This window comes from Cariama cristata, unplaced genomic scaffold (assembly GCF_000690535.1).
Source record: "Cariama cristata isolate BGI_N322 unplaced genomic scaffold, ASM69053v1 scaffold4799, whole genome shotgun sequence".
Lineage (NCBI taxonomy): Eukaryota > Metazoa > Chordata > Aves > Cariamiformes > Cariamidae > Cariama > Cariama cristata.
In genome coordinates, this window is record NW_009633961.1 from 1 (window position 1) to 27196 (window position 27196).

Genomic DNA, 27196 nt, shown 5'->3' on the forward strand with positions numbered 1-27196 from the left:
GGCATCGACGGGTAAAGCCAAAAATTAGCCTTGCCCCCAGCCGAGCCGCTTGCTTCTCCTCAAGCTTGGGAAAGAAGGGGACTACAGAGGGGCCGTCCTTGCGTTTCATGTTTCGTCAGCCCGACGGCATTTTGGCTTTGATTCCATCTTGCTCCTACCTGTTCCTGGACAGTGACGGGGAGGAGGAGAGGCACTGTCCAGCCATGTCTCGTTACAGCCTCCGGAATCTCCTGGACTGGATGTATGGGGGCGTGGACCCCAGTTTTGCTGGTAATGGAGGGCCGGAATGTGCGGCCTTTCTCTCTGGGCAGCAACGCCTTCTGGAGAGTTTGGTCTTCCTCAGCGTGGGTATCGTGGAGATCCTTGTGTCCCTGTGGAAGCTCAGGCAGCTGCATTTCAGGGAGCTGGAGGGTCTTCTGCTGCAGCAGCCCCAGGCTAAGCAGGAGAGCTTGGGCAAGAATCTGCTGCTGGTGGTGGTCTGTCTCATCTTTGGGCTGGAGGTGGGGTTCAAGTTTGCCACCCGGACTGTCATTTACCTCCTGAATCCCTGTCATGTGGTCACTATGATGCAGGTAAGGCTTGTGTACGGTCACCAGGAAGCTTGCTTTAGTTTTATACTTGCAAAGCTGTATTTTTTCCTGTAGTCTGTTTGTGGACCAAAAGCGCGTAGCAAAAGTATAAGTGCCGAAAATTGGTATAAATATTTTAAAGCTGACTTAGTTTTTCATCAGCTGAATTGAAATCTGTGGGGAAAAAAACACAAGTCAAATGAAAAGGTGAAATTGTAGCTATGACTAATGTCCAAATCTGTGTTTGAAAATGCAAAAAATTAAGGCTGTCTGACCACTTGCTTTTGCCTGATCCTTGTTTCAAGAATAGAAAATGCTGTTTCCGCTGACAGCAGTGGTAAAATTTGCACCAAATTTAGTGAAAACAAGATTATTGTTAAAGCAGCTATGTAATTTACGTGCAACTTTTTTTGAGCAAGTGACTTTTAGGGGTGTGAATGTATTTTGTGAAGGTGTTGAAGAAACAAATTACTCTTCATTTTGTGCAGATAACATTGGTTTACCTTGCTAATTTTAGAAGCTGAATAGTAAGGAAACAAGTGTTACCCATGTCTCATACCTGAGGTGAACAAACCCGATACGTGTGGGTAAACTGTGCTTTAATGGCTTGTGGCTTGGTTGTTGATGCATGATAATGTACAATTTGCGTAGCTTCCAAAATAATGGAAACGTTCATGAACAGGTACTGAACTGTGATATCTAAAGCTTACAAGCTGTATTTGTCGATAGTCCTGCGCGTGGACTTAGCTCTCAGTTTCACTGAGTTTGGTAAGGAGCGTGGGTGGTGTCAAAAAGTACTATTATTTTGTTTAATTTTGTTAATATGGTACCCTCAACACCGGACAACTTACAAAATTTAAGCTCAAGAATAAATAGAAGAATGTCAAAGAGGCTTTCATAAAAGCTGCCATGATAACAAATTTGGTTAAGGTCAGTAACAGATGAAAATCAAACCAATGACGTTCTTAGTCTCTGTCTGCAGAATGCTAAGGGATCTGGGTTGTGTCAGACCACGCCAGTTGTTGGTTTCACTCCTGGAGAGCATTTCCTAACAGCAATGGAAACATCTTTTTTTTCGGTTGTACCAGAGGTTTGAGGGAGATGAGTATTATTTCAAGAGGGGGAAAAACAAGCTCTTACAGCAATATTCAATACCTATACAGCAGTTAACTTACAGGTACAGAACTTAATCAGTAGGTTATGTAAATTCCTAAGCAGTGATGCAATGTTAGCTCAGTATTTTATGCCATAGGTAGCTTGCTTCCCATAAAGTGGTAACAACTGTGCAGTCAATTAGTCAGTATTGGTCATGAAGGGGAAAGCAGAAGGTATGCAAGAGCTGTAGAAATAATTAAAGCAATATAGCCACATTCCATTTCTTGGCAATACTCAGTGTTTTCTGGAAAAGTTTCCTATTAGTCCTCTGGGAAGAAGGTGAGGATATGTTACCATTATGATTTGAAAGTTTAGTTGTCTTGATATAGTATTATAATATGATGTTATGGTGAGTATTCAGTAAAAGTTAATGCTTATACATAAATGGGGAAGCTAGTGTTGTTTAGCTTATTCATTAATGCTCTCCCCCAGGAAGACGGAGACTTAACCTCTGCAGTGAAGCATGGGCAGTTCTTAATCTCTTTTTGATCAATTGTGAAACTTTTCTTATAATCCTCTGCTAATTACTCATTAGAAATGGTGTTCCAGCATTTGTGAAAATCAGAAGATGGGTATGTCAGCAAAATTCAAAAGTCATGCCTCTTCATCCTCAAGAACATGTATTAGAAATAGGCCTGGGCTTAATATAGAGAATGAAAACAGCTGCCAGACCAACGGCTTTCAGCAGAGGAAACAGGTTAGATACAAAGATGGTTGATGATCTCCATCAGTAGAAAAGTAATACATAGTAGTTGGAATCTTGCAAGCATTGTTTTTCTGGCCTGAATTTGCTGAGGGCAACAGGTTGGAAAGATGAAATATATGAAAATATAATTTATCTTTCACTTGTGTTCTTACAGTAGTTTGTTCATAATCCTGCTGCTGCGCCTAAACATTAGGATGAACAAAGTAGGAGGTGAAGAGGTGAAACGTGCTACAACAATCAAGATCACTTCAAAGAGCCAACAGTAGCTGTTGGTAAAGGTCTCTTCTTTCACTCAATACCTGTCTTCCTTTTCTTCAGCTGAGGCTGTTTCACCTCGGAGCAACAAAGGCTCTGGGCTCTGAGCCAAAAATGTTTGGAACTGGAAATTACCCTTCAGATTTTCTTTGCATAAAAGCAAAAGTCCTGCTTTTAAAAGACCTAAGAGTGAAGTGGAATTGCATGATAAAATGGGAATTACATCTGTGGTGCATTTGGGCAGACAAAACTGCATAATATAATGGATATCGAGTTCTACAGATGAGTCTGTTTTGATCAGGTGTCTACTTTCTGCCTATCACGCCAACCTGTGTTCGAGTCAAATCTTTTTCATAAGTGGGAAGAAAGAGTTTAGATGTGTCATTGCAAGGATGAAGTGTCGATCAAATGAACATATTTAACTGCCTAAGCAGTTCTCATGGTTAATCAGATTCCGAGAATTTGTGGCAGTCCTGCCACCTAGTTGAATTATCTGGAGACTGCTGCTTATTTCCGGCCCTAGTCTTGGTTTTGACTTCCTGTGTAGGTTTTGGAGGAAGAAGGGCAATATTGTATCTTTACCAGTGACTAAGTGCAGCATCATTGAGAGAGAAATACTTCAATTTTTAAAAATTTAAATATATATTTTAAACCAAAGGGGAATTGAAACCTCTGTGGTTTCTCTGACAGCTGTCGGATGGGGGTAGTTTTGTGCAGTACAATATTTAGTTAGCATGTGGTGCAGTGGTGGGGGGGAAGTCTATGAAGGAATTCATACTAAGCTCTTTCTTTACAAAAAGAGTGGTCTTATTGAAAATTATTTGAATACCTCTATTAAAAAAAAAAAGAAAACACTCTTTTTAGGATTGAGGGTATGATTGGACCAATGGTACTGCTGTAAACCTGGCATAAAAGGGTATCCTAAAAGGGAAACACTAAGTCCACTTGGGTGTTGCAAACCTACTCTCATTTGCATAGCAGGAAAAAGTTCAGCATATGTTTAGGGCACCAAATGTTATATTTTCAAGATGTTAATCCTTTTGAGTATTTTAGGACCCATAATTATGATATTGAAATTGAAGGTGTGGAGGAAATCTTTAAAGTTTCTGATTCAGCAGTGTAAGAGGGAAGATTCACCCAATAGTCAATTACAGCACTATTGATTTCTTTAAAAGTTTTGTAAAAGAGACTTTTAGCAGTATCCAGAGCATGATTGTTGAGAAGTGTGTACATAAGTGTTGTCTCCCTGTGTATGAGCATCAAAATACTTACAGCATTGCTGTAGTGAGGTGAAAGGAAAATATCATGCCTTGCAATGTCAAAACCAATTATATCAAGACCAATTTGTTTATCTGTTCTATGTTCTTTAAAGTATAGATTTTTTTTTTAACTTTTCAATCAAAACATTTGTGTTCACGTAGCAGTTCTTCAGGTGCACTGAAGGAGCAGTTAGAATTTCCATCAAAAACTCTGTGTTGTTCAAGATTTATTCCTGTACCTGCAGTTTGTATTTTCTATCATATATATTTTGCAAGCTGTTATTCACGATCAATGTAACTTAATGAAAATGCATAAACACAGGCATCTCTTCATGTCCTGTAAGATATCAAGCTGGAGTTAACAGGCAGCTATGATTAACTATAAACCAGGACCCAGAGATAAAATTAGTCTGTACTGCAAAAGAGAAATTTGAAGAACAAAATGTAAGGAAAAACTTATGCGAAGCCATCTACATCAGAGTTTGTGGGTAACAATGGTAGGGTGAGGTGATCTCAAAAGGTTCTGTCCAACCTTAATGATTACGTGAGTATTATTTTTTCTTTTTTAAATTTGAATTTTAAGTTTGTGAATTGGATCTTGAAGCGGATGGTTTTAATTTTGTTTCTTGGAGCTTCGCTAAGACTATTCAGTTCTGAACACTGAAGGTTATGACTGACCAGTTTGTAGAAATAAAAACTGTGTGTGTAAGTTTCTTGAAACCTTGTTTAGGGAAGGGGAGGAAACGTGAGTGTAATCCAATCCTAAAATGATAGGTAAAGCTAGTCCTTCTCTTAAACTGTTGTAAATTGTCAGCTTCCTTGATTTTAATATACCAATACCTTCTTCCAGAATGCTGACTTAATACCAGTCTGTAAAATGCATTTTAGGACTTTGGTTGGTTGGTTTGGTTTTTTTGGGGAAGAGGTTTGCAAGTGTTCTTCCTAAAGCAAATCCTCAGCTGGGAAATTGTCATCATTGTCTTCCAATTATACACTGAATTAGTGCACTTAAGACAGTTAAGGACTGACACTTGTCTGGAATAAAGAAAATATTTTTGTAGGAAATGTGTGTATTGCTGGATGATTATTTCAAACAGCGATCTTTTTAGGCAAAGAGAAGGAAACTAAAGGAGAGTCCAGTTTTATCCAGTGATCTTGATCTGATGTTTGCTTAACTAAAACCAGTGCTAAGTGCATCTGCAGTTCAGTAAATACAAAATTCTGTGTTCATTATTTCCAGTTTTATCTTCTTTAGAGACCTGGATCCTTTCAGTCTTCTGCAATAGAGGCTACTGTGTTTTTGGAAACAATGGGCTGTTTTTAGAACTTACATAATAAACACAGCTTGACTGAATTCTGCATCATTTGGGAATATGTCCCAACATATAACTAATTAATTATCTCCTTCTGTCTCCCCTCTTCCCTCCTCCTTTTTTTTTTAACCTTGGAAAAAAATCTGATTATCTGGTCAAATGTGATTTTTCAAGTGTGAATCTGGATTTAATTTGTGTACACTGGTCCTAAATGCTTTGCAATATTTGGCAGAAGCCAGTTCAATTGTGTATGGTTTTCTATATTCTATCTCTTCAAAACCTTGAATTAAAATTAAAGGGGCATTCGTATCCTGTTATTTGGGAGTGAGTATGAAGAACCTTTGATTACAGAAATTCAGTAAATTTTAATAGAAATGACACTGAACAGCAGTATTGGGTTACATGAACAACAGCCTGCAAGTAGGAGTTCAATGAGTTATTTAATTTTAAAAGGCTAACAGTATTCTAAATCGAAGATGTTTTTCCATAGTTTTGTTCACTGCTTAATGCATTAAGATTGTTGGGCAAGATGTAGAGCAGTGGAGGCAAAATTCTCCATGAATATATATACATTTTTCTAAATGTAAGCTTCTCAATCTGCCTTTTTGTATGTGTGCGTATTTCCCTTATCTACGGAATTTTTGTGTATACCTCTTATGTTCCAAAACCTGGTGCTGCCACATGCAGAACTTGTAATTTTTAAAGCACCTCAGTTTCAGAAGATACGATAAAACTGAAATTTAGTAGAATTTGAGATGTTAAGGATTGTAAAAAAATATTTGCGGAAAGCAAGGCTATATATTTGGAGTATAGTATGATTTATTCCCGAATCAGTACACTTAGGAAGTGCGTGAGACTTGTAACAATGTCAACAATCCTTTCAGTGCTCTGAATACTATCTGGTAGACATAAAATGCGTCACTTAAGTGGAAGATGTGCGTAATCGCAGCTCACAAACATATTGGATTATGAAGTATGCAGCTCGATTTTTAGATCTGCATAATACACAAGTCTTTCTTTTTACAACTGCAAATTAACTTGTGATACTGCCTCTTAACGCTGATTGCTAGAGGGGAAATTCATTGTAGTGTGTGGTGAAAAAGGGCAGATGAAGAACAACTAAAGCACTGAAAGCACCAGTGTTTCTTGGTGGCAAGCCTTATTTCTTGCAAAAGAGCGCATTTGACTGCTAGAAAGATGATAGGAGCTCAAGGGGCATAGATATGAAGTGACAGGTCATGAGACAGATCATCGGTTCCATTATACTGGGTCAGGGATGCTCCAGAACGCTCAGTTTGGCTTTCAAAAAAAATCATGGCTTGCTTGTATAGTTCAATCTGCCCTTGTTTCCAGTAACTGTCAATTTTTTCTTAATTGTTACAATTTATTTCTAAACAATGATTTTGTTGTGTTTTAAAAACAGTCAACTGAAGTTTAGAGGCTTTAACTGATACCATAATTAATGTAATTATTTAGTGAGCTGAGGAAAAGCTCTTCTGTGATAATTTCAATGTTGTATATAGTTTCTTTTACTGTTGTGCTTATTTTTAGTAAATCCCAGCATAGACTAGAGAAATTGAGAAATATTAGTATGAGGCAAGGCAAGGATTCTTATTCAGGAATAATAGTAATTTTTAATTTAGTAGAAAAAGAATAGCAAATGTGTCTTAAGGCTGTGAATTACAGTTTTCTTTGAAGAGATTACAGTTCAGCCACTTTAACTTAGACAGGATTTGACCAGTACATGCTTCATCTTGAGCTGGAAATGTGCATGCTTTAGTCGAGGTGATGGTGATCATGGCAATATGTCATGCTACCAATGAATGTTGGAGTTTAAAGCTCTAGGTTAAGCCTAGAGCTTGGTTTGAAGTTGCTAGAATTTGGAAATACGTGCTGTGCTTGAGGATAGAATCCATACGTTGGTAATTCTCTCCTTTATTCTTTATATTCTTAGGAGAAAAGAATATAAAAAGTGGGGAATTGACAAGAAGTAATCGTACCCTAAAATCAAGTAGGAATTGCATGATTGGAAATTCTAGATGAAAGAGCTTAACTTTCTCTTACCCCAAATATTTACACTGAGGGTTACTATCTAAAGATGAATAATGAATAATAAAGATTAGATGAATAATTAAGTAATCAGATGTTGGGGTGTTTTGATGAAATCATAATAGATCTAAAGCAAATATCGATCGAAGTATAACATACGTAGTTTGAGCAACATGTTATGGAGAGATAGGCCTTTTTTTCTTTCTTTTTTTTTTTTTTCTCTTCTGTGTTTGTTTTTTTTGAGAATGGAGCTATTAGTAATTGTTTCAGTGTACCATCCCGTGTTGTGTCACTGTTGGCTGTAACGTATTTTTAGGATGGATTTTTTTTTTAACCTATTCAGGCGTTTCACACACCATTCCCTGTAGGTTGTTTGCTAGCAGCTTAAACTGGTGTTTTGGGACTTGCTGCCTGAGGCCTTCAGGAACTTCATTGGAGTGGTGCACTAAATCAAATAGCAGCAGTAACCATACTGGGCACCTTATAAATTCCAGGGATTGGGATGACTTCCATCTAATGATTTCCATTCTGAAACCCCCTCCTTTGTTGTCTCCCTTGCACTGCTGTAAATGTTGACACTCCTGGTCACAGATGCTGAGTTTTACTGCGGTGGTTGTACATCAACCGCATTCACTGTAGCAATTTGAACTGTGTTAATGGTCACTGAGAATAAGTCCTGTACCATGAATTTGAAACCTGCGAAGAGTGTAATAGGACTCATCTTTCTTGTGACACTTCCTCAGGGCTTTAGATCGATGTGGTAAGGGTTTACGTTTATTCAGATTGCCAAGTAATTAGTGTCAAGTGAATTTAATTGTTTATATTTTAGTACGTCGGTTGTTAGTGAAATGCCAGCTTAAATTATCAGGAATATGATGTTATATGCCTTAGCTTTTTAAGGATTGTGTTACTGGTTTTGTTTGGCAAAAATTATCTGTAATAATAAAGTTATTAGATATTTATTATCCTGCTGTCTTTAAGGATTACGAATTTCTGTTGTAAAATCCTACAAATTGCGGAATTGCAAACTGTGACAGGAAAAAGGTATTGGTGACTTGAGGCAGCGTACAGCAGGACTTTTCCACAATGGTTTTGCTTCCATAGGAAACGGATATGGAGTGTCGTGCTTGGGGAAAAACAAACAAAAGCGAATGTATATGAATATGCACATGAGAATCTTACTGTGAACTCATGCAAGCTTCCAGTGTCACTGACAGATGTAAATCCAAGTTAATCTAAATTTGATGCAAATTAAATTTTCTTAAGAAATTGGACTTTTGAATATTTACTTTTTTTAATTCAGCCTTTTTTGTTCTTTTACCCCCAGATAAGTTTTTGATTGTTAGGTTTTGCTAAAGGATTAAGGTACGAATAGGAAATGGAGTAACCCCCTACTAGTGAAGGGCTGGTGCAGATAGTGACTAGAGAAAAAGGAAGAAAAATAACCTCAGTGACACTTTTTCTCTGAAATGCTAATTCCTAAGATGTGATAACTAATGCTACTGCACACATAGAAAGACCTAAGTCTTATGTTAATAATTAATCCTAAAATATGAGAAGTCTGGAAATCTTTCATCTAAGACCGTAAAAGGGAAGAAGGTAAGTACAGGTTTGTTGAGTAAACAAACTAAGCCTATGGAAGGGAAGTCTAATCTAGAGTGTCTCAATGAACATACACAATTTACAAGAAATTAGATTGTACAAGGTGGAAATTGTTCAACTTGCTGCACTTCTTCCCCAGGTAGAACTGGGAAACTGGGAGGTTGGAAGATTTATGTAACACAGAAACTACTTTTACTGCGGTCTTAGTTAATGCTCTGCCAGCAACGTTGCTTTGAATCATGAGTATTCTTAATGCTAGATTAAGAATTCCACAGGACACGTTAATTAATCCCTGAACCTGTCTGACAGCTGCAGTAAGGCAGCTGTGCTTGTTATGCTAAAATATTAAATACGTTCAACTTGCTGCTGTTCAGCAATGAGAATGTAACAGCTTTTGATCTCTGTTCTCTTTTCAGATTTGGCAGTCTGAACTTGTCAAACCACAGTTACGATTTTTTTTTTTTTTTTTTGTTAAAAAGTTGCCTTTTAGAAGACAAACAGATGACTTTTAAGTGATGTGGCTGTTCTGTGCTAAATTGATAGTTTATACAAAAACAGTTGACATCTAACATACCTAGATGCTGAATCAAACCTGTATGACGGAGTTGTTAAACTATTACTTTCTGATAAATGATAGAGTGATTATTTTGAACTTGCTTAAAAAATGAATTTTAGAGTTAATTAACCAAATCTTCTACATTAACAAAATCTTTTAAATTATCCAGCTGCTTGAATGTTCCTTGCCTTACGATTTACCATTGTGGGGCAAAATTGATGGTTTTCGCATGCACAGTAAAATACGCTTAACTGTACCACTGTACCTTAGCCTTTTAAACATACCTCTTAATCTTTTCTGCTCTGGAAGGTAGTTTGGTACACCTAAGAAAGGGTGAAAATTTTTATTTCAGTGCAGATTGACCAAAGCCGGTGTCTCTTTCTCTTCCCCCCCCCCCCCCCATTGTTTTTTATTTTTTCTTTTTAAAAAATTCATTCCAGTTTTGGATGAATCCAGTTTCCATGAATTTTTCACATTGCTGTGAATATTGCAAGTAAAAATTAAAATCTAACCTCTTGAAGTTTTCATTTTGAAATAGTATACTAAAACAATCAATTTATGATCTGGTTAAGTGATCATGACTGGAATGTTTGAAAAGAAAGGTATGTTTCCAGTCTGCTGCAACGAGATACTAAATCAAACGGGCGGCTTGGGGACAGACAAGCTGCTGCTGCTTTGAAAGGTAAATGAAATCTGTGCTGCATATGTGAGATGCCGTGGTTTTACTTGTAGCGTGCTTAGCTATCTTCCGCCAGGAACAACCGTATTCAAGAGATCTGTGAGCGTTCCCGTTGATACTGTAAGTGCCGCTTCCTGTGATGTTTAATCTGGAATGGTTAGAGTTGTGTGACTTGTTCTTGTCTTCCCCTGCTACCTTTTGAATTGTCTTCTTTCGTCTTTTTAGTTTGTTTCTGATCAAACAAGATCATCTTTGTGTTATGCATGTTTCTGTCTCAGCGGGACTAAGGCGGGTAGAAGAAAAGCCTTTCATGACAAGGTTTGACTGCACTCTCTGCCTCAGTGTACTAGCTGAAAAGTAGCATCATTAAAATACTTGTGAAGGGAGCTCTTAGGTGTAGTATTTTGTAGAGGTTTGGAATGTTTTGGAATCAAAAAACCCCTGGAGATCCAGCCAAGTCATAGGACCAAAAAAAAAAAAGACCAAAAAAAAATGCTCACGGGGTGAGGCAATAACATTCAATGAATAGAATGGTATCCAGGCTTAGATATTTGAAGAGATCTTTTACTTCTGTTCAGAGACAGTATTGCTGTTCTACCCTTAAGTCTCATCCTTTTTGAACAAAAGATTGTGCGTATCTGTGAGAATAACTCTTGAGATTTTTACTAGTTTTGATTTTTGAAATGTTGATTACTAAAACAAGTGGTGGAATGTGGCATGTTTACATGTCAGAGAACTAGGAAATATTAGACAAGTGAGAAAATTTGCAGCTGACAAATTATTTTATGGAGATGATCTCAAAGCTTTTGGAACCTGTAACATAGCAAAATATATACATCCTTGTCAGTATTTGAGAGTTTTCCTAGACGTAACTCTAGCATGTACCACAGCCTCTCATTTTAGGTATTTAATCAACTCGTTTTAGGATCTCTATTTTAGGCAAGTCATAATGACAGGCAGGGTAAAATGCTTGCAGGCATTCTAGTACAGTCGGTTTTCGCTACTATAGGTAGTGGCTCACTAATATATTTGGAACAGTATATTGAAGTTTAAGTTTCTCAATATCTGAGTGTGTTGGGTTGTAATAAGGCAGATTTAGTAAAATCTGCTCACCTCATGACCTCTTCCCCCCACCCCCCCCCGAAAGTTAATTCATAATAAATGTACTGTAGAGGCACTGCTGGATTAAAAAAACACCATTATACCACAACAAAAGCCTTTTCCTTTCTTACTGTTTTCAATCTAGCAATACAGTTAAATGGAAAATAGAAAACCAGATATGTTTGATGGTTTGTGTTCTTTACTTTTTTCCACCTCTTAATACTGATGTCCTTGCCCATTGCTGACGTGCAAACTGTAAAAGAGATTGTTTGAGTAAAATTCTTTCTGTGTGAACTTAACAAATCAAATAATGGAAACCTCTAGTATCTCCAAATTAGTGTGACAATTGCAGCACATGTAATGCTTGAAGCACAAGAAGAGAAAATACTATTGGGGGTTAACACAGTGCATGGAGATTAGGAGATTGGATTGTATTAAAGGGAGGTCAGATTAAAGTTAACATAGTTCTTTTTGGTTTCATGATGTTTCAGTCTTTTGTGGATTTGGGGGTGTTTGTTTCAGTTTGGGATTTCTTCCACACTTCTGAAATTTGGGTACCTATTCCTGTAATATTTTGGCACTAGGAAAACAGATATAATCAATAAAAAAACTTCACTTACTGCAAAATACCAGTTTATTTTGGTTGATATTTAGCCTTTTTTCCATGAACGTGAGTTTGACTTTCTCCTAGAGACACTATTGCAATATCGAGGAGTAACTTTTTTTGTAAACTCTGTCTTCTAAAAATGAGTTTATGAAAAATGATCTGGTTTTCTCAGCTACCCAGTTCCTTTTTAACACTAACATTTCCCTTGTTTGGCTATGCTTTCCTTTAGTGATTAAAAAGGGAGCGAACTTAACAGGGATTTGTGGAGGGCCAGCCAATGTAATACTTTGTGATATCTACTACCTATTGCAATCTATCAAAGCTGTTTTCTGAATAAACTAATGCAATGTTACCTTCTTACTGTCTTCAGAATAGTCCTTCTACATACAGGCTCTTCTACCTGCTAGCCTGACACAAATGAGTAATACAAGCAGATTTAAGGAAATAATGATTTCCAAAGCTTACTAAACTCGAAAGATATTTCTTGGGAACTCCATCAAATACTGAATGACAGGGTCATGCACGTTTCTGTTAAAATTTTTTTAAAAACATATTACTACAGGTGGGAAAATACCATTCTTTTCCTTCTGCCTTCCAGTCTGTCCCAGACCTGCAGATGTCATTTGGAGCTTTCTCTTCTTCTTAGTCCGTGGCTAGAAGAAGGGAATGTGGAAGAGCCTGATTTGCAGCCCAGTCCCGGGTTAGTTCAGGGCAACCATGAGTTCAGTCTCTTTAAGATCTTGTCTCAGTGAAGGAGTAGTTAAGCAGTGCAATCCTGGACATTACAGTCTCCAAATTGTAACAGCCCTGCTGATCCCTCGTGTGTTGTGGTGTGACCTTTGTATTTGGGCTTACGCAGGGGAGTGCTGGCCGTGCAGTTCTTCATGCCAGAGATATTTCCCGTGGGGATGGACGATTATATTTATGGTCTCGTAGAGCAATTATGAAGTATATTGACAGAATTTCTGCCTTTTGTTTGTGTCTGGGTCCTCAAGGTTGAAGTGGACTTCAGTTTGTGGATCGACCCGTGTTACGAGTTTCTTGGCAATTTATTACCTGGGAACAGTTGTAGAATCTTCTGGACCTGTGCTGGTGAAAAAGACTCAGATATTGTCCCCACCTAGAACTTGTTATCTGTACATTTCCTCAAGACCACTCATGATTTTGTACCCTCATGTTCTCTAGCCTATAGTCTTTTACAGATTGAAGAGTCTTAATGTGTTAAATCAGTCCATGTATGGAAGGTGTTCTGTACTTTTTGATTGCTTTTACTGACCTCTGTAACCCTTTTCTAAATATGCTTTTTTTTTTTTTTTGACAGAGAGAGAGGTTAAAATGGAAGGGAATGATCAGAATTTAGTCTGTCAGACAATGTATATTTTATAGCTTGTTTTTCCTTCCTGAAATAGTTACTTTTGTATATTTTTGGATTTCCAGCTAATTCTTTTGTCCTTCTTTTCATTCGTAACATGAAAATGTAACAGGTAACAGATCTGACAGAATAAGGAGGGACATTGAACTTCTTTCTTAGTGGTTCTTCTAAATTGAAAGTTTAGTTATTCTACCTTGAATAAGGAGAAGTTTACCTCAGTGGGCTTTAAAATATACGCTGCCCTGCTTACGCTGGAACTCTGCAATGTGCCAGCAAAGCGGGGCTGAGTGCGTAAGACCTTGAGAGTTCTGGCAGGAAAACAGAGGCTGGGAACTCTTCACAGTCATGCCACTAATTTAATATGACACTGTTTGGTTTATAAACATCGCTGCTTCCTCCTGCAAGGCAAAGGATTTTATTTCCAGTACGACAGTGAAATGTAGCGTGATTATGGGATGAGTATGTGAACACTTGTGTTAGAGCTTGTCTGCTGTGAACTAGGCGTTTTAAGACTGCTAATTACTGTGAGCTGTGTGATGACACATTTTATAACGTTTGAATCTACTCAGTGATACAGTTCTTTGAAAATCAGATATAAGGGTGTCTTGTAAAACATCCCTTTTAAGAAGTTGAAGATTATTTATCATGGAAAGTATATACATATTTAGAGAGAAAGTGCTTGATATTAAACTGCTAAAGCTGAAACATTTGAAGATCTCTTCCATTATCCTAAAGTTTTTTTAACATAAACCTTCTAGTGATGATTTCTCTGCTGCCATAAAAAAATGCAAGTCAGGCTTGTTTTCTGAAAGATCTCTCAGAACAGAGGGACTTGTATGCTTAAAAATACTAAATATTTATTTTTCCCTCATCAGTTCCTGGAACTGTGTTTCTTGCAGTAGCATTGACGTAAAAATAAGCAGCTGTGAATCTTGTTCTCTTCTTTGCCTGTCTCCATGGTAGTGAGGCATTTTAAATTGGTATGTCCATCTCAGTCTTTGTAACAATGCCATCATTTTTTAATGCTAGCTGTTTTTTTTATCCTTGGTGGTGAGATTCAGACAGTATGCAGACTTATATTGTAGTTTTTGCTTTACCATGTGGTAGTTGGAGCACTCTGCACTGTGTCAGAAAAAGAAATGACTGGTGTGATTAAGACATATTTCTGGTTCAATTATTTTCTGCATATAAAGAAAAAAGTCAATCTGAGTTTGTTTGGGATTTTTTAAATTATTTTTTAAGATGTAGGAAATAAAAAGGGAAAAAAATTCTATATTGGAAGAGTAGAGTTTCTTCCATGAAGGTATGAACTGTGCGTCAAAAGTCACATGTATCTTCTGTCAGTTTTTGAATTTAAGGAAATCATAAAATAATCTGAATTTAAAACTCTGGATAAACTAGTGAGACTCTAAATATCATATCTCCTTTCGCTAACATACAACATGGACTGTTTAAAAAGTTTGACTAACGCATGCGAGTAGCATGGGAAAAAAACAGTCATTATAAGAGACCTGTAAAAGATATTTATGGTCTCCTAAGAAGGGAAAATATAGTTCACATTTCAAGGAACTTTAATTTAGTTGGTATACCAAGTTTATTGCAAAAATATGCAATGATGGAATAGTGAAACATAATAAGTGGTTTAGATGCTTTTCCCAGAGGCCATTTGGGTCTTATGTGCAAGGTGATCTATAGACCTCTTGTAAGATTTTTCTGGCATATACTTTTTTTTTTCCTTACCACGGAAAAGCATCCAGTAGTGGATTGTCATCATGCATCTGTGATGTTCTCTTCCTCTTTAACCTGCCCTGATGAGTTGAAATTACTTGCTTTTTAAATGCAAGACTTCAGCAAAACTCTGATTGGATTTTAATGGTATTCACTAAGAAAATGTCTTGAGGTACATTCAGTTAAATTTAATTACTGCCTCTTTCTTGCTGTGCCTTTGTTAGAGTCCTGTATGACTTAGGAAACTCAATTTGTGTGTGTGTTCTAAACTCTTACTGAGACTGTCTTGAATTAAACATACAAGTGAATCAGAGAAATAAATGGCTGTATATTAAGAACTTGCACTGGAAATAAAATATTTGGAATTTGTACATTTATTTGTATAAAACAACAGCAAGCCCCTTTTATACCCAAGGGCTCAGTAGTATGATCCAGAATTCAACATTTCTATCGTTGCTGGAGCAAGTACGTGATCTGGTAGTAATTAATTTGAATATACATCAGAGGCCTCTTCCCAGCCCTGTAACACTTCAAAGAAACGTGTCTGGTGAATTGTCTAATCTGACTTGTCCACAAAGCAGACATACTCTCCAAATGTTCTCACTGGAAGTGATTTAATGATAATTTGTTTTGTAGGTTGGCAGTGAAATAATCTATTGTGAATTTATTTTAGCAACAGCAGTAAAAAGCATGATCCCTTTTTTTCTGAAATACTTATCAGACAGTAGGCCAAAGTCTCTTCTTTGCAGTGGTGGACAATATAAAACATAGGATTTTTATCACTGAACACTTACGTAGTAATCTCTTCATTACCTAGAGTAAGATTTGCTGATACGAAGATTTTTAAACTGCCTTGAGAGATTTTGGACAGCAGTATCGAAAGATGATGGTTATCCTCTAAATTTAGATGGGGCATTGTTGCAAATCAACAATACTTTATTACATAAAAATTTAAATTGGGTCCTCTTTATGGTAGGAGTGTGGCCTTTAAAGAACGAACATGCTGCTCGAATTGTGTTCAGTTACCTTTTGTCTTGTGAAACAGCTAGCTAATAATTGATGAAATTTTTACAGTACCTTAAAAATACTTTATTGAGTGTGGCAATGGACATCTTTAAAGATGTCTAGTAAGCTTATGCGTAGAGCAGATACTGTGGTAGCCTTATTTTGGGAAGTATTAAGAGGCTTTTATAGACAGCCATCTCGCATAAGATCTTAAAGAGCTGGGTCCTGCGCTGCTAAAGTGAAGTATTGTAACTTTAAATGTTTGGTCTTCAGCACAGCAAGGACCTCATCATGATTGAGGGCTAAGGGAGCTGTTGTAGTAAAATAATTGGTGATACAGTAATCTGCTTTATGAGAGACCTTTTATAATGACAATATCAAACAGGCTAGAATTCGTCTTATTTCTTAGGCACTGCAGAAACTGAACCCTGGATGCTGCTCATACCACTTAAATCCTTTTATGTGTAGGTAGTGTGAGACCTTTTAATTTGTTCAAGATTTTTAGTCTTTTCTGGCGCTGCTGTAAAAGAGTTCTTCTGGTTAGAAATTATTTATGACGTACGGAACTGAGAAAGAAAGATATAGAAAGTGGAGTCTAAAAGAGATCATATTAATTTAAATTTGTTTCTAATGTTTCAGATTTTTCTTCTTGCCTGTCCTCCATGTCGGATTGCAATGATTCTCTTCAGGTAATGCCTCTTCCTTACTATATTTCTGTCAACTTGCATAATGTATTTTAGAAGTTAATCACAGCTTAAGTCATAAAATGTTAAGATATATATCCAGTTGGAAAGGCATATTGGTTGGATTGAAAAATGACACCTTGAAAAGGGTCAGGGCTTAGATCATAGGTGTTTAGTCACATACCCTTTGTTCTTTTGTACTTGTGATTTTGGCCTCACTTAGCAATGTGAATTAGCTCAGCAGCAGATGAGAATGCAGGCATCTTTCTACAGATTAAGGTATGGGCTTCTGTAATTTATGTCATGGGCCTTGTATGTTTTTATTATCCTCTCTAAAAATGAGAAGGCCATGCATATAGTATGGGTCTAATTTTAAAATTGTGGATGTAAGTTAAATAGTGAAAGCAGAGTCTTGCTGAGTTGGATATTGCCAAATCTATGTGGTCTTTTCTAAAATATTGCGTATTGTTACTAACTTTAGGAACGACAAAGGTTTCTAGTGTGCAGGAAGCCCTAACGGACTACTGCAGTGGAGTCCAGTAAGCAGCTGTGGGGAGCGTCACGGGACTTCCCAGGCAGAGTGATCCTCAGGAATGGCCACCGTAACAGTTAGCTCGGCTCGCTCTTGTCTCAGTCTAGGCAGTGACTGGAAAAATGATGCTGGGGGCATGCCTCGTGAATTATTTTGGAGCTGCTACTGTCTGTCTGCAACTTTTTCCTGCTGTTCCTTGTCTGGGCAGGGAGTAGGTGGAATACAGAGCTACTGTGTTAGCATCTCCATCTCAGAGAGTGTGAGAACTATGTCTGGTGTCCAAGAAATCCTGGATTTACTATGCATTTGCAAAGGACTGGCTGCAGAGCAGAGGCCACAATATTTGTTGTTTTTTCAGAATGAGCTTCTCTGTTTTCTAAAACTCTGACAGCATATAAATTAAATTTGAAAAACTGATTTGACATTGTAATACCTTTTTCCCCCTCAAGTTGCTTTTAAATTCCTAACAGTTTATGACAGGCAGTGGTTGTAGACAATTTATTCTTTGCTTTGTGTCTTATGTAAAGCAGACTGAAACAGTACTGATACTATTTTTGTGTTCTTGTGATGCAAGTGGTTCAGAGAAAGATGGCTGAAAGCTATACAAAATACAGTAGTATAATACTACCTTCCTGCCTTATTCTTTGCTTATGACTTGCTGTTGCGTTTTGACAAATGTAATTCTTCTTTTATTTAAGGGACTTCTTCCAAATTCCTGAAGCTTTACTTTGAAGCTGTAAATTTATAGACTTAGGCAGGAGTAAAAACCTTTATCAAATACGCTGTTTTAAGCTCTGGAAGACAAATGAACAGCAAAACTCCCAACTGTTTAGCAGCTTGAATCATGAACAGAATTAATACAAAGGGGCAGTCCGGGTTTTCTAGGAAGCAAAAGCTCATTATAGAAAGCAGTCCTACTTTAGGAAATTATTTAAGTGTGTATTTAAAGAGAGGTTTTTGTCCTGGTTATTGCATTTAACAGTTGTTTTATTCAAATTCAAGCCAAAAGAATTTTCTTAAATTCTCTTGCTACCTTTTATTGAAGAGATACTACATAAAATATGTGAAAACATTGCATTTTATTTCCACCTGTGAAAATAATATTACATCTCTTTTCTAAGGTTGCAGATGCATATGCTGAATGGGGCCCTCTTGGCATTGCTGTTTCCTGTTGTTAATACACGCCTGGTGAGTGTACTATACTTTTCCTCCTCCTTTTATATTTATTTCTAGAAGATTTTCTTTGGAAGGATGTTGGACCTTTGCTTTGTTTGGCCGTTTAAAATTCATTTTACCAGGCTGTAGATTCCTGGTGCAGGTCACTACAGGGGAGCCAAAATACCAATCTTGGAATTTTTTGTGCTTATAAATCAATGTGGAAAGCTAACACTTCTGTAGTCTAAGTGTCAATTCTGTCCTAGCCTTTAAATGGAGGGAAAACTTAATGCCTTTGAAATGAGGCTTTCGTAGGTTAGCTTTGTGACCTGTGGTCAAAATTAAGTTTCAGGCTTTTCAGACTATATGTAAATGTGAGATTCCTCTGGCACGGAAAATGCCAAATGTTGTTGCTGGCTGTCACCCCCTCTCCCTCAAGATTAGGCACAGCAGGTTTCTTTTTTCCATCCAAGTTTTCAAATCTGCTATAAAACTCCTGTCACCTGGATGAAAAACTAGCCTGTTAGTCTCCCTAGTAAGAGTCTTAAACCTATTGAGTGTTAATGGTAAGAAAAGTTATCCTGAGTCGGAGCTATATGAAGTATTTCTAAGGATTATTATTAAGAGCTGTTATGCGTGGATATGTAGGGGTTGTGTGTATGTCTGTATGCATATATGCCTACATGCTTGTTCATTTTTTGTCATTTGACTTATTTGCAAAAATCTGCTGTTGCGGTTGTTTAAATGTCTGTTTTAAGACAGAGTTCACTTAAATTTATCTGCTTATATGTTTATGGTGCCTGGATAAAGTACTCGTATATATATCCATATAACATATGAAGTAATGGTGTTATTAACAAAATTGGTGTGGACTTCAGACTCCATTACAAATCTCATTAGTGGCTGTCCATTTGCAAATCTTGACTGTCTTAATAAGATTAAGTATAAAAATCTGCATCTGTATTGAACTTTATGGATGATATGCTACTGGTAGCTAGGAGACCTGAAAACTGACAGTTTTATTGTTGGCTTGTAAATGGTTTCTTCTTTCCCCACTTTAAGACTATAAAATTTTGCAGAGACACAGTTTAGTTACTGGAGAGAGAATAATACATCTGTAGACTTTTACATGTTAAAAATAATCTTCCATAAAGCATGACACACACATGCACAGCAGGTTGGATTGTATTTTTCAGATTTCAGTGGACTTAGTAGTATAACAACCCTAGAGTTCTTTCAAGATTTACATTGCCCTTCCTAATCTGGTTGTTACATGTATTCTTTTCTATACTACAACAGCTTATGTGCAGTTTGCAATTATGCTTTAATAAAACTTGATACTGCTGAAGGGACATCAAATAAATAAAACAAATGGTTTTTTCCTGATATGGAGAACTCTTTTAGTTTTGTATTTCAAACTATCTAGTTTTTAAGTAAATATAAACTTTAGCATAACAAAATTATTTTTCTGTGTAACCATTTAAGGATAAAATATTGAAATATTTAATAAATCTTTAGCTTGTATTTTCTCTACTATTATCATAGACCTTATTCATATTAGGGCAGGGGTGATTAAACAGGAAAAATACAGACTACTTATAACATTCTCTCCTTAATTAGGGATAGAGGAGCCAAAGGATAATGTCCAAGAGCACATATTTTTGGAATAAGTACAACGTAGGATATTTTTGGCCTAGCAGCTGCTTGCTAGACTGTTCTCTTTTCAGTGTTTCTTCTGGCACAAGATAATGTGGGTGATGTTTTATTAGCACTGCTGCTTTGACCCAGATTCTCTCATGCTAGACACACATTCTGCTCTGCAGCTACCGTTGTAGTTGTTTACACTGACATTGTCTGGAAAGCAGTAAATGTCTCTTAAAACTTACTAGGAAGTTCAAAAAATTGCAATAATTTTGTCTGTCCTGTCTGCTCTGGTATGTAGTATTGAAGTGAAAAACTTTTGATTCAGTCAAGAATTGTTGTGTCTGTATGCCTCAACTTTTTAATTTCAGTTTTATGATATTTTAAGACATATATTTTATTGTGTACGTGTTTCATACAAACATTTTGTATGCTTAGTTACATCTGTAAACAATTGTAATATATAGTGTGTGGCACAAAGAGCATGAAAAATTGGGCACCTGACCCAACTATGAATTTAGAAGTGAGGAGTGATAGTAGCCTGAAAGATGAGGTCAGTCTATTCTGTTCTTTCAAAAAAAAAAAAAAAAAAAAAAATTTCCTGCTTTGGCATGATGTTGCGGTGCCAACAATTAACAGTTTTGAACAACAGATGCACCCACTTATATTTATCTGGCAAATAAATATTCCAGTTATTTGCTACATTATTTACAATGTGCTGATGGAGTTAAATTTTGTGCATTGGAATAGTCATTGGATAAAGACACAACAGTTTGTTTCTTAATATTTTTGTGAGTTCTTATTGCCTTTCCAGAAATAAAGGGTATTTTAATTTTCTCTCATAATTTCATTCCTTTCTCATGATGCAAATCATTCTTGATCAACATTAACAATTAACATGAAAAATAGGGTGATCTTTTGTGACCTTTAAGTAAATAGAGAAGAAGGTGCTAAGGGAATTGGACTGTTAGGTTCCCAAGGGGGAGCCTAGAAAGGTGTAAGAGGATATACAGGAACAGAAAGATTTCTTTTTACTCTGTATTTGTATTATATGGCATACAGTGTAGGTCCTGATAACCTAGCTATGTCACTAAATTCGTTTAACTGCCACAATGACATAAGTGTTTGGAAAGTAATTGGTTTTGTTTGAACTTTCACATTGCATTAATCAAATTTTAAAGGAAACTCTTTCCACTGGTTTAAAAGTGGCTTTTTGCAAGCTGATGTCCTGAAAATATTGATATAGATAAAGTAAAAAACAGGACATGTCCCAGAGGTGTTGGACTTGCTGTCTCTGCTCACACAGCTGAGATGGTGTAGTTTTAATATTTCCAGAAGCTGCTATATTCTATTATTAGAAGTATTTGGCTTGAACGGTAGGCATTCTAAATCTGTTTTAGGAACAGAATCATTCTCTGGGCAGTACTTTCAGTGCGGTCTGTGTAGTGCCTCTGATCATTGCCTACTGTATTTGTGGTGACTGTTAAGGTAATAATTCACTGTACTGAATAGTTTGCCTGAAATGCCTGTGCCTGCACGGCAAAATGGAATAGGCTACGGTAGTGCGTTGTGTCGTGTATAAACTGGCGTAATCTAACTGGCACAAGTTAAAATAACGGAACAGTTGCACATTGGGGGCTGTTGAGAGGTTGTGCTTTGGTTGCCGGTAGGTGCTAAAGCTAAGGTTGCTGCATCTTTCGGCAGTTATCTCTGCTATGCGCATTAAAACGGTACGGGTGCGTAAGGGGAGTCTACAGTCACACTTTATTTGGTGATATAAATCTACCTTCTGGTGGTGGTGATAAGTAGTCCTAATACTATCTCTAGAGGAACTGGAAAAATACTGTTTCTGAAATAGGTATTACTTACCTCATGTAATTCCTGTTTGTAGACTTGCCCTTACAAATGCCTGATTGTGTCGTTAATGTGAGCTGGTTTGTATAATCAAATTGCGTGACCAGAAGACAATGGTGCCTTTTTATGAGGCACAATAAACATCAAATATTGTGGTAGTCAAATACTCAAAACACTGATGAAAGTCAAAACAAATGCATTCAGTCGAGAGTGCACTGAACAATGCCTCTTCCTGATTTTCTCAGTGAGCATCATCGTCTGTCGTTGACGGGCCAAGTGTTGTGCTTTAACCCCAGCCAGCAGCTAAGCCCGTGCAGCCGCTCGCTCGCTCCCCCGCAGTGTGATGAGGGAAAGAATCAGAAGGGTAAAAGTGAGAAAACCCTGGGGTTGACATAAAGACAGTTTAATAGGTAAAGCAAAGCACAACCAGGAATTAATTCCCCCCTGCCCATGGGCAGGCAGGTGTTTGGCCATCCCCAGGAAAGAAGGGCTCCATCACACCTAATGGTTACTTGAGAAGACAAATGTCATCGCTCTGAACATCCCCACCTTCCTCCTTCTTCCAGCTTATATTGCTGAGCATGACATCACATGGTCCGGGATATCTCTTGGGTCAGTTGGGGTCAGCTGTCCCGGCTGTGTCCCCTCCCCACTCCTTGTGCCCCATGTGGTGGTGCATTCCCACCCCACTCCTGGGCCTCATTACGGTCTCAGGAGTTCAGACCTTAGCCGTTGCGTAATGAGTTGGGCAGTTAAGCATCCCTTGACCGTCCCAGAAACTCTTTCACAGCTAAGGAGGAAATAATACTGATTGTACCGGCAGCTTCTGTCACCTGACCGAGGCTGGAGCTTGAGCAAAACAGCCTTGTATCTGGAGCAGAACAGGCCTCTCTACATTCCTTATCTTAATGGAAGCTCGAGCAAAACAAGCCTTGGTAGCTCAAGCAAAACAGGCCTCAGTACATCCCTTATCTGAATCATAGCTGAGCATCGCTACTGGAATTTTGAGAATTCCAGTAATTACCAACTCAAATTGTGGCCGAAATGGAAATTCACTAATGACTAAAGTCAATTGTCTTGCGAACGTATAAAGAGCGGTCCTAAGCGAGACCCTTTGAGCTCTCTTGCAATCAGCATCTCCCTCGGAGTGGGACGCATCTCAGAGCTTGTGAAACTCTCAAGTTTGCAAAGTTCAGAGCATCATAGCTGAAAGCAGACAACGAAGCCTCGGCCGAAAATCCACTCCTTGAGACTCAACCCTCACCCGTTGAGAAATGCCAAGGCATTTGAAGTGAGTATTTCACTGAACTTGAGGGGGATTTTTCTAACAAGTGTACCTATCTTTGTACATTTATTCCTTTGTACATATACATATCTCCCTCTCTCTTTTTGTGTTTGTGTGCATGCATGTGTGAATCGATTCAAATACCTTGTAACAATTTAAGTCACTGTTATGATCGTAATAAATCCTATTGAATTGCCTTGTAGATGTTAAATTAGTAAATGATTAGGTGCTGTTAAATGAAGAAGTACTGCTAAATCCTGCTGCTAAATGCCCCACTCCTGGTATCTCTTAGGTATAAACCGTTGACCAAGTCTGGGACAAGGGGTATATCCAGACCCAGACTCCTCTCTGAAGGAGTTTAGAAAGCAAGGGGTTCTACTCTGAACCGCGTGACTCAACAGGAGGGTCTCCCTTACCTCTTCTATCTCTGGTCTCTGTGAAAAACCACTCTAGCTCAAGTCTAATTTGATTTTTCCTGTGTATAGCCCTTTCATGTAGTAAGTAATAGAGTGAACCTTGCCATTGAACTTTGTTAAGTCTCACTTTTATAAATTCGTATCAAAACAATTTCTGCTAATACCTTTGACAGTGATTCTTTGAGTGACCCTGAACCACTCATTCATGACACATTCCCAGTCCACTTGCTGGTGGGGTGTGGTGAGAGGCAGAAAAGGCCTTGACTCTGTGTAAGCCCTGCTCAGCGATAACTAAAACATCCCTGTGTTATCAACACTGTTTTTAGCACAAATCTGAAACGTAGCCCCATACTAGCTACTGTGAAGGAGATTAACTCTATCCCTGCCAAAATCAGCACACCAAGAAAAAAATTCTCGTAAAATTTGACAGAATTTGAGTATGTCATGAGTTTGAATCCTTGGCGCCTTGCCCTAGCTGGGTTTTCTGGAATTCATGTACTAGTGAAAATGCAGATGAGTTCCTTCTTTTGTTGTATTTTTGGTCCCCTCCACCCTTATAGCAGGGTATTATTTCTAGTCCGGTGTTCTACCATGTCTTCACTCTGCAAACTGGTAGCACAAGAGATGCTCATTTTATAAACTCTCATGAGTTACACAGCTCATGCATGCTAACACTGTCTTTGGTAACGTGTGGGTTCTCGTTCTTTCCCTCTGTATATGTGCCCCACCCTAACAGGATTAATTGAAAATGAGAACTAGAGAAAATTCATCAATAAAACTGATGAATTAATGATACTTTAAGGGAATTATAATTCCCTGCACTGACTGGATTGCGTAGAACAGCTGGGAGGGTGGATACTGGTTGAGACACCTACTTGAAACAGAGATTGTTTGTTTAGACTCATCAATATGCGTTCATATCAATTACAGACAAGCGAGTGTATGGCAGGAAATCCGAATGAAACACACTGCCCCTAAAATATACCAAAAAGGAATTGTTGCAAATAAAATCTGGGATGCTGCTTTAGACTGTCGTGGAGATGGGTGACAGCCCTGCTACTCTGTTATTTCATGGGGCTTTCCTGTTGACATTAATGCCGATACTAACATCATTTTTCTTCTCAGTCAGCTCTTTCCCAATATTGAAATATATGTGAATGTCTTTGCTGCTGTATGCCAGATGTATAAGCTGGTGCCTGAGCTAGCTGTAGAACTGCGTGAATAGTGTAACGATAACTTGAGCATGTGTCAACTTCTTGGCTGTTTGCCGGTTTGGATGTATGCTGCAGAAATGAGTCCTGGTAAGACTGGAAATAGTCTGTTTTCCAAATGCCACTTGTGTTTGGGTTTTATTTTGAGTTGTTTTCTTTGAAGTCTTCATGTCTGTTTTTAGACCATTCTTCTAAGCTTCTCTGGCAGCTGTTTCTTCTCTGCCAAGTAAGTAATTTGCTGTCACAATCCTAAATATGCTGAGAAGTAACCAGTATGTTACATGGGCCTGGTAGCTGTTTGCCCTGTGATTTTTATATTGTATAGTGTTCTATAGCTTCCTCCTCTCTGTTGTTTAATCTGTTCTGTGATCTGTTTTACAGGTAAAAAGAAAAAAACCCTATATTTCTGGTTTATTTTTTTGATTACTGATTATGTTTGGGAAACTCCTTATTGATTATAGGTTATGAAACTGAGTTTCTGATTATGTGTAAGAAGGTGGCTGGTAGAGAATGACATTTGATGTTTACTAGACTTGGTGCTAAGTGTGCTACAGAGAAGACCAGAGTCTGGGAGTTGAATTCCTTCTATTCCTTTTTCTGCCATACTCTGCAGTCTTTGTAGTGGGTAACGGAGGGAGGGCTCTTGCACAGTACAGTGCTTGAGCTGTTGATGCAAATATAAGTCCAAGGTATAAATAATTAACAGAGAGAGGAGTACTACTTTCAGAAAACAGAGCAAAGTGGCAACCTCCTAGGTCACTGAAAACCAGCTGCTGTGTCTAAGTGGGTTTAAACTACTATGGTGTGCCATACTCTTTTGGGGGAAACTCTCATCTGAGGATTTGACTTTTGGGCTCAACTCTTCTACTGTCTTGAAGAGATTTTTCTAACGCTTAGTGCAATCAATGGAAAGACCTCATTGCTTCCTTAGGGCAGTAGCTGGTGTTAAGTTAGGACATCAAGTCCGTGCTCAGAGGACTGCTGTTGATGGCTGTCACTCTTCATGCTCAGAGGTGCAAGGGTGAGCTCTAATCCTTTGTCATACAGTTTCTCCTTTCCACAGTCTCGCAAGCAATGTAAGCAGCTGCTAGGAGTTTTGCTAGAGTAGTAGAACTGTACATAACTTACTTGTTCCTGGGGCAGAGGTCTACTGCCTGCTCACTCTTCTTGGTACTTTCCAGAAGGCCTTTAGCATGTGTCCAGGGAACGTGGCACATTTGAATCTGCGTCATACCAGGCTGATGTGCGGACTGGAAGCGCATGTGGCTGCTTTGAGCCAAACTCTTCTGGGGGAACAAAACACCATTTTTGTCCTGAGTAACAGAGTAGCCTGTCCTCTATATTCATTTATGCTGCTAAGGGAGCCCAGAATGTAAGTTAGTAGAAGAAATAGTAATTTGTCCTTTTGTGTTGTACCATTAGTTGTTTTAAGATTCTGAGTAAGGGAAATAAGATGGAATGCAGGAAGAGTGATGCTGGCAGCTGGTAAGGGAGACAGGAGTTTAATACAAGAAAAAAAAAACAACCAGCAAATAAGTTGACATTTAATATACAAAGTTCAGATGGGTCTCTCTTGGTATCAAATATCCAGCAATTCTGAATCTCTCTGGGGACAGGTGTGGTTGAAGAAATGTACCATGAACATCATCGATTTATTACTAGGGAAATACTGCTCTTTAGAGTGGCTGCTGCCAGGGTTCCACAGTGGTGTCCGACAGGAGAGGACAACAGGAGAGGCTCTTGGGGCCCTTGAGGAGGTTCCACTTTGGAGATTGTTGGAGTCTGGGATTAAATACATGTGGCCTTCACGGGTGCCTATGGTCAATTATGATCAGAGGGGCCAACTCAATATTTTGACTTGCTTTGTTCTGTGACTAAGTGTTGCTTTGATTTTTTTTTTTAATTTCTCGAACTTTACCGCTTGCTGAAGCGCTTACTTGTTTTCACAAAGAGGTTCTTTAAATCCTAGATTGATGGGTGATCCCTGATGCCTTGTCTTCACTTGCAGTTTCTCTTTGCATGTAAAAGGTACCTATCTGCTACCCATGAGTGAGTCTGTTATTGATAAAACAATTTATAGACGAGACCTTGAGAGCTGGGTGAGTCAGTTGCTCTGTACGACTTTATAGTTCATCTTTCATGTTTGTTCTTTTTCTGTTTGTTGTAGCCTGGCTGTACGACTGGAGTGCTTGGCTGTACAGAAATTCTGCTTTTGTGGCTCTATACCAGGAAATGCACTTGCATAATTAGCCAGGCTTCAGAACAAGCAATCTTTTATAGTGAAAAATAGATGTTTTGTTTTACACCAAAAAAATATTGTCAACACTACTGCAGCAAACAACTGTTACTCTGTTCTGAGAAGTGTCCTGAGCATAGTGTTTGTGTAACTGACCCTCACAACTCGGGGAGTGTAGAAGCCCTTATGAAACCACAGATGCTAAATAGAGAATGCCCCTTGGCAGG

General features: G+C 38.0%; 1 protein-coding gene across 1 annotated transcript in view; it reads left to right on the top strand.

Annotated features, from left to right (window-relative positions):
• The first annotated feature begins 107 nt into the window (after positions 1–107).
• The window catches only part of TMEM164 (transmembrane protein 164), a 39733-nt gene continuing 12644 nt past the window's right edge, over positions 108–27196 (top strand). Inside the window, exons 1-3 of the mRNA XM_009706973.1 lie at positions 108–572; positions 16596–16645; positions 18293–18359. Coding sequence (XP_009705275.1) covers positions 108–572; positions 16596–16645; positions 18293–18359 — 582 coding nt within the window. The remainder of the gene's footprint in view (positions 573–16595; positions 16646–18292; positions 18360–27196) is intronic.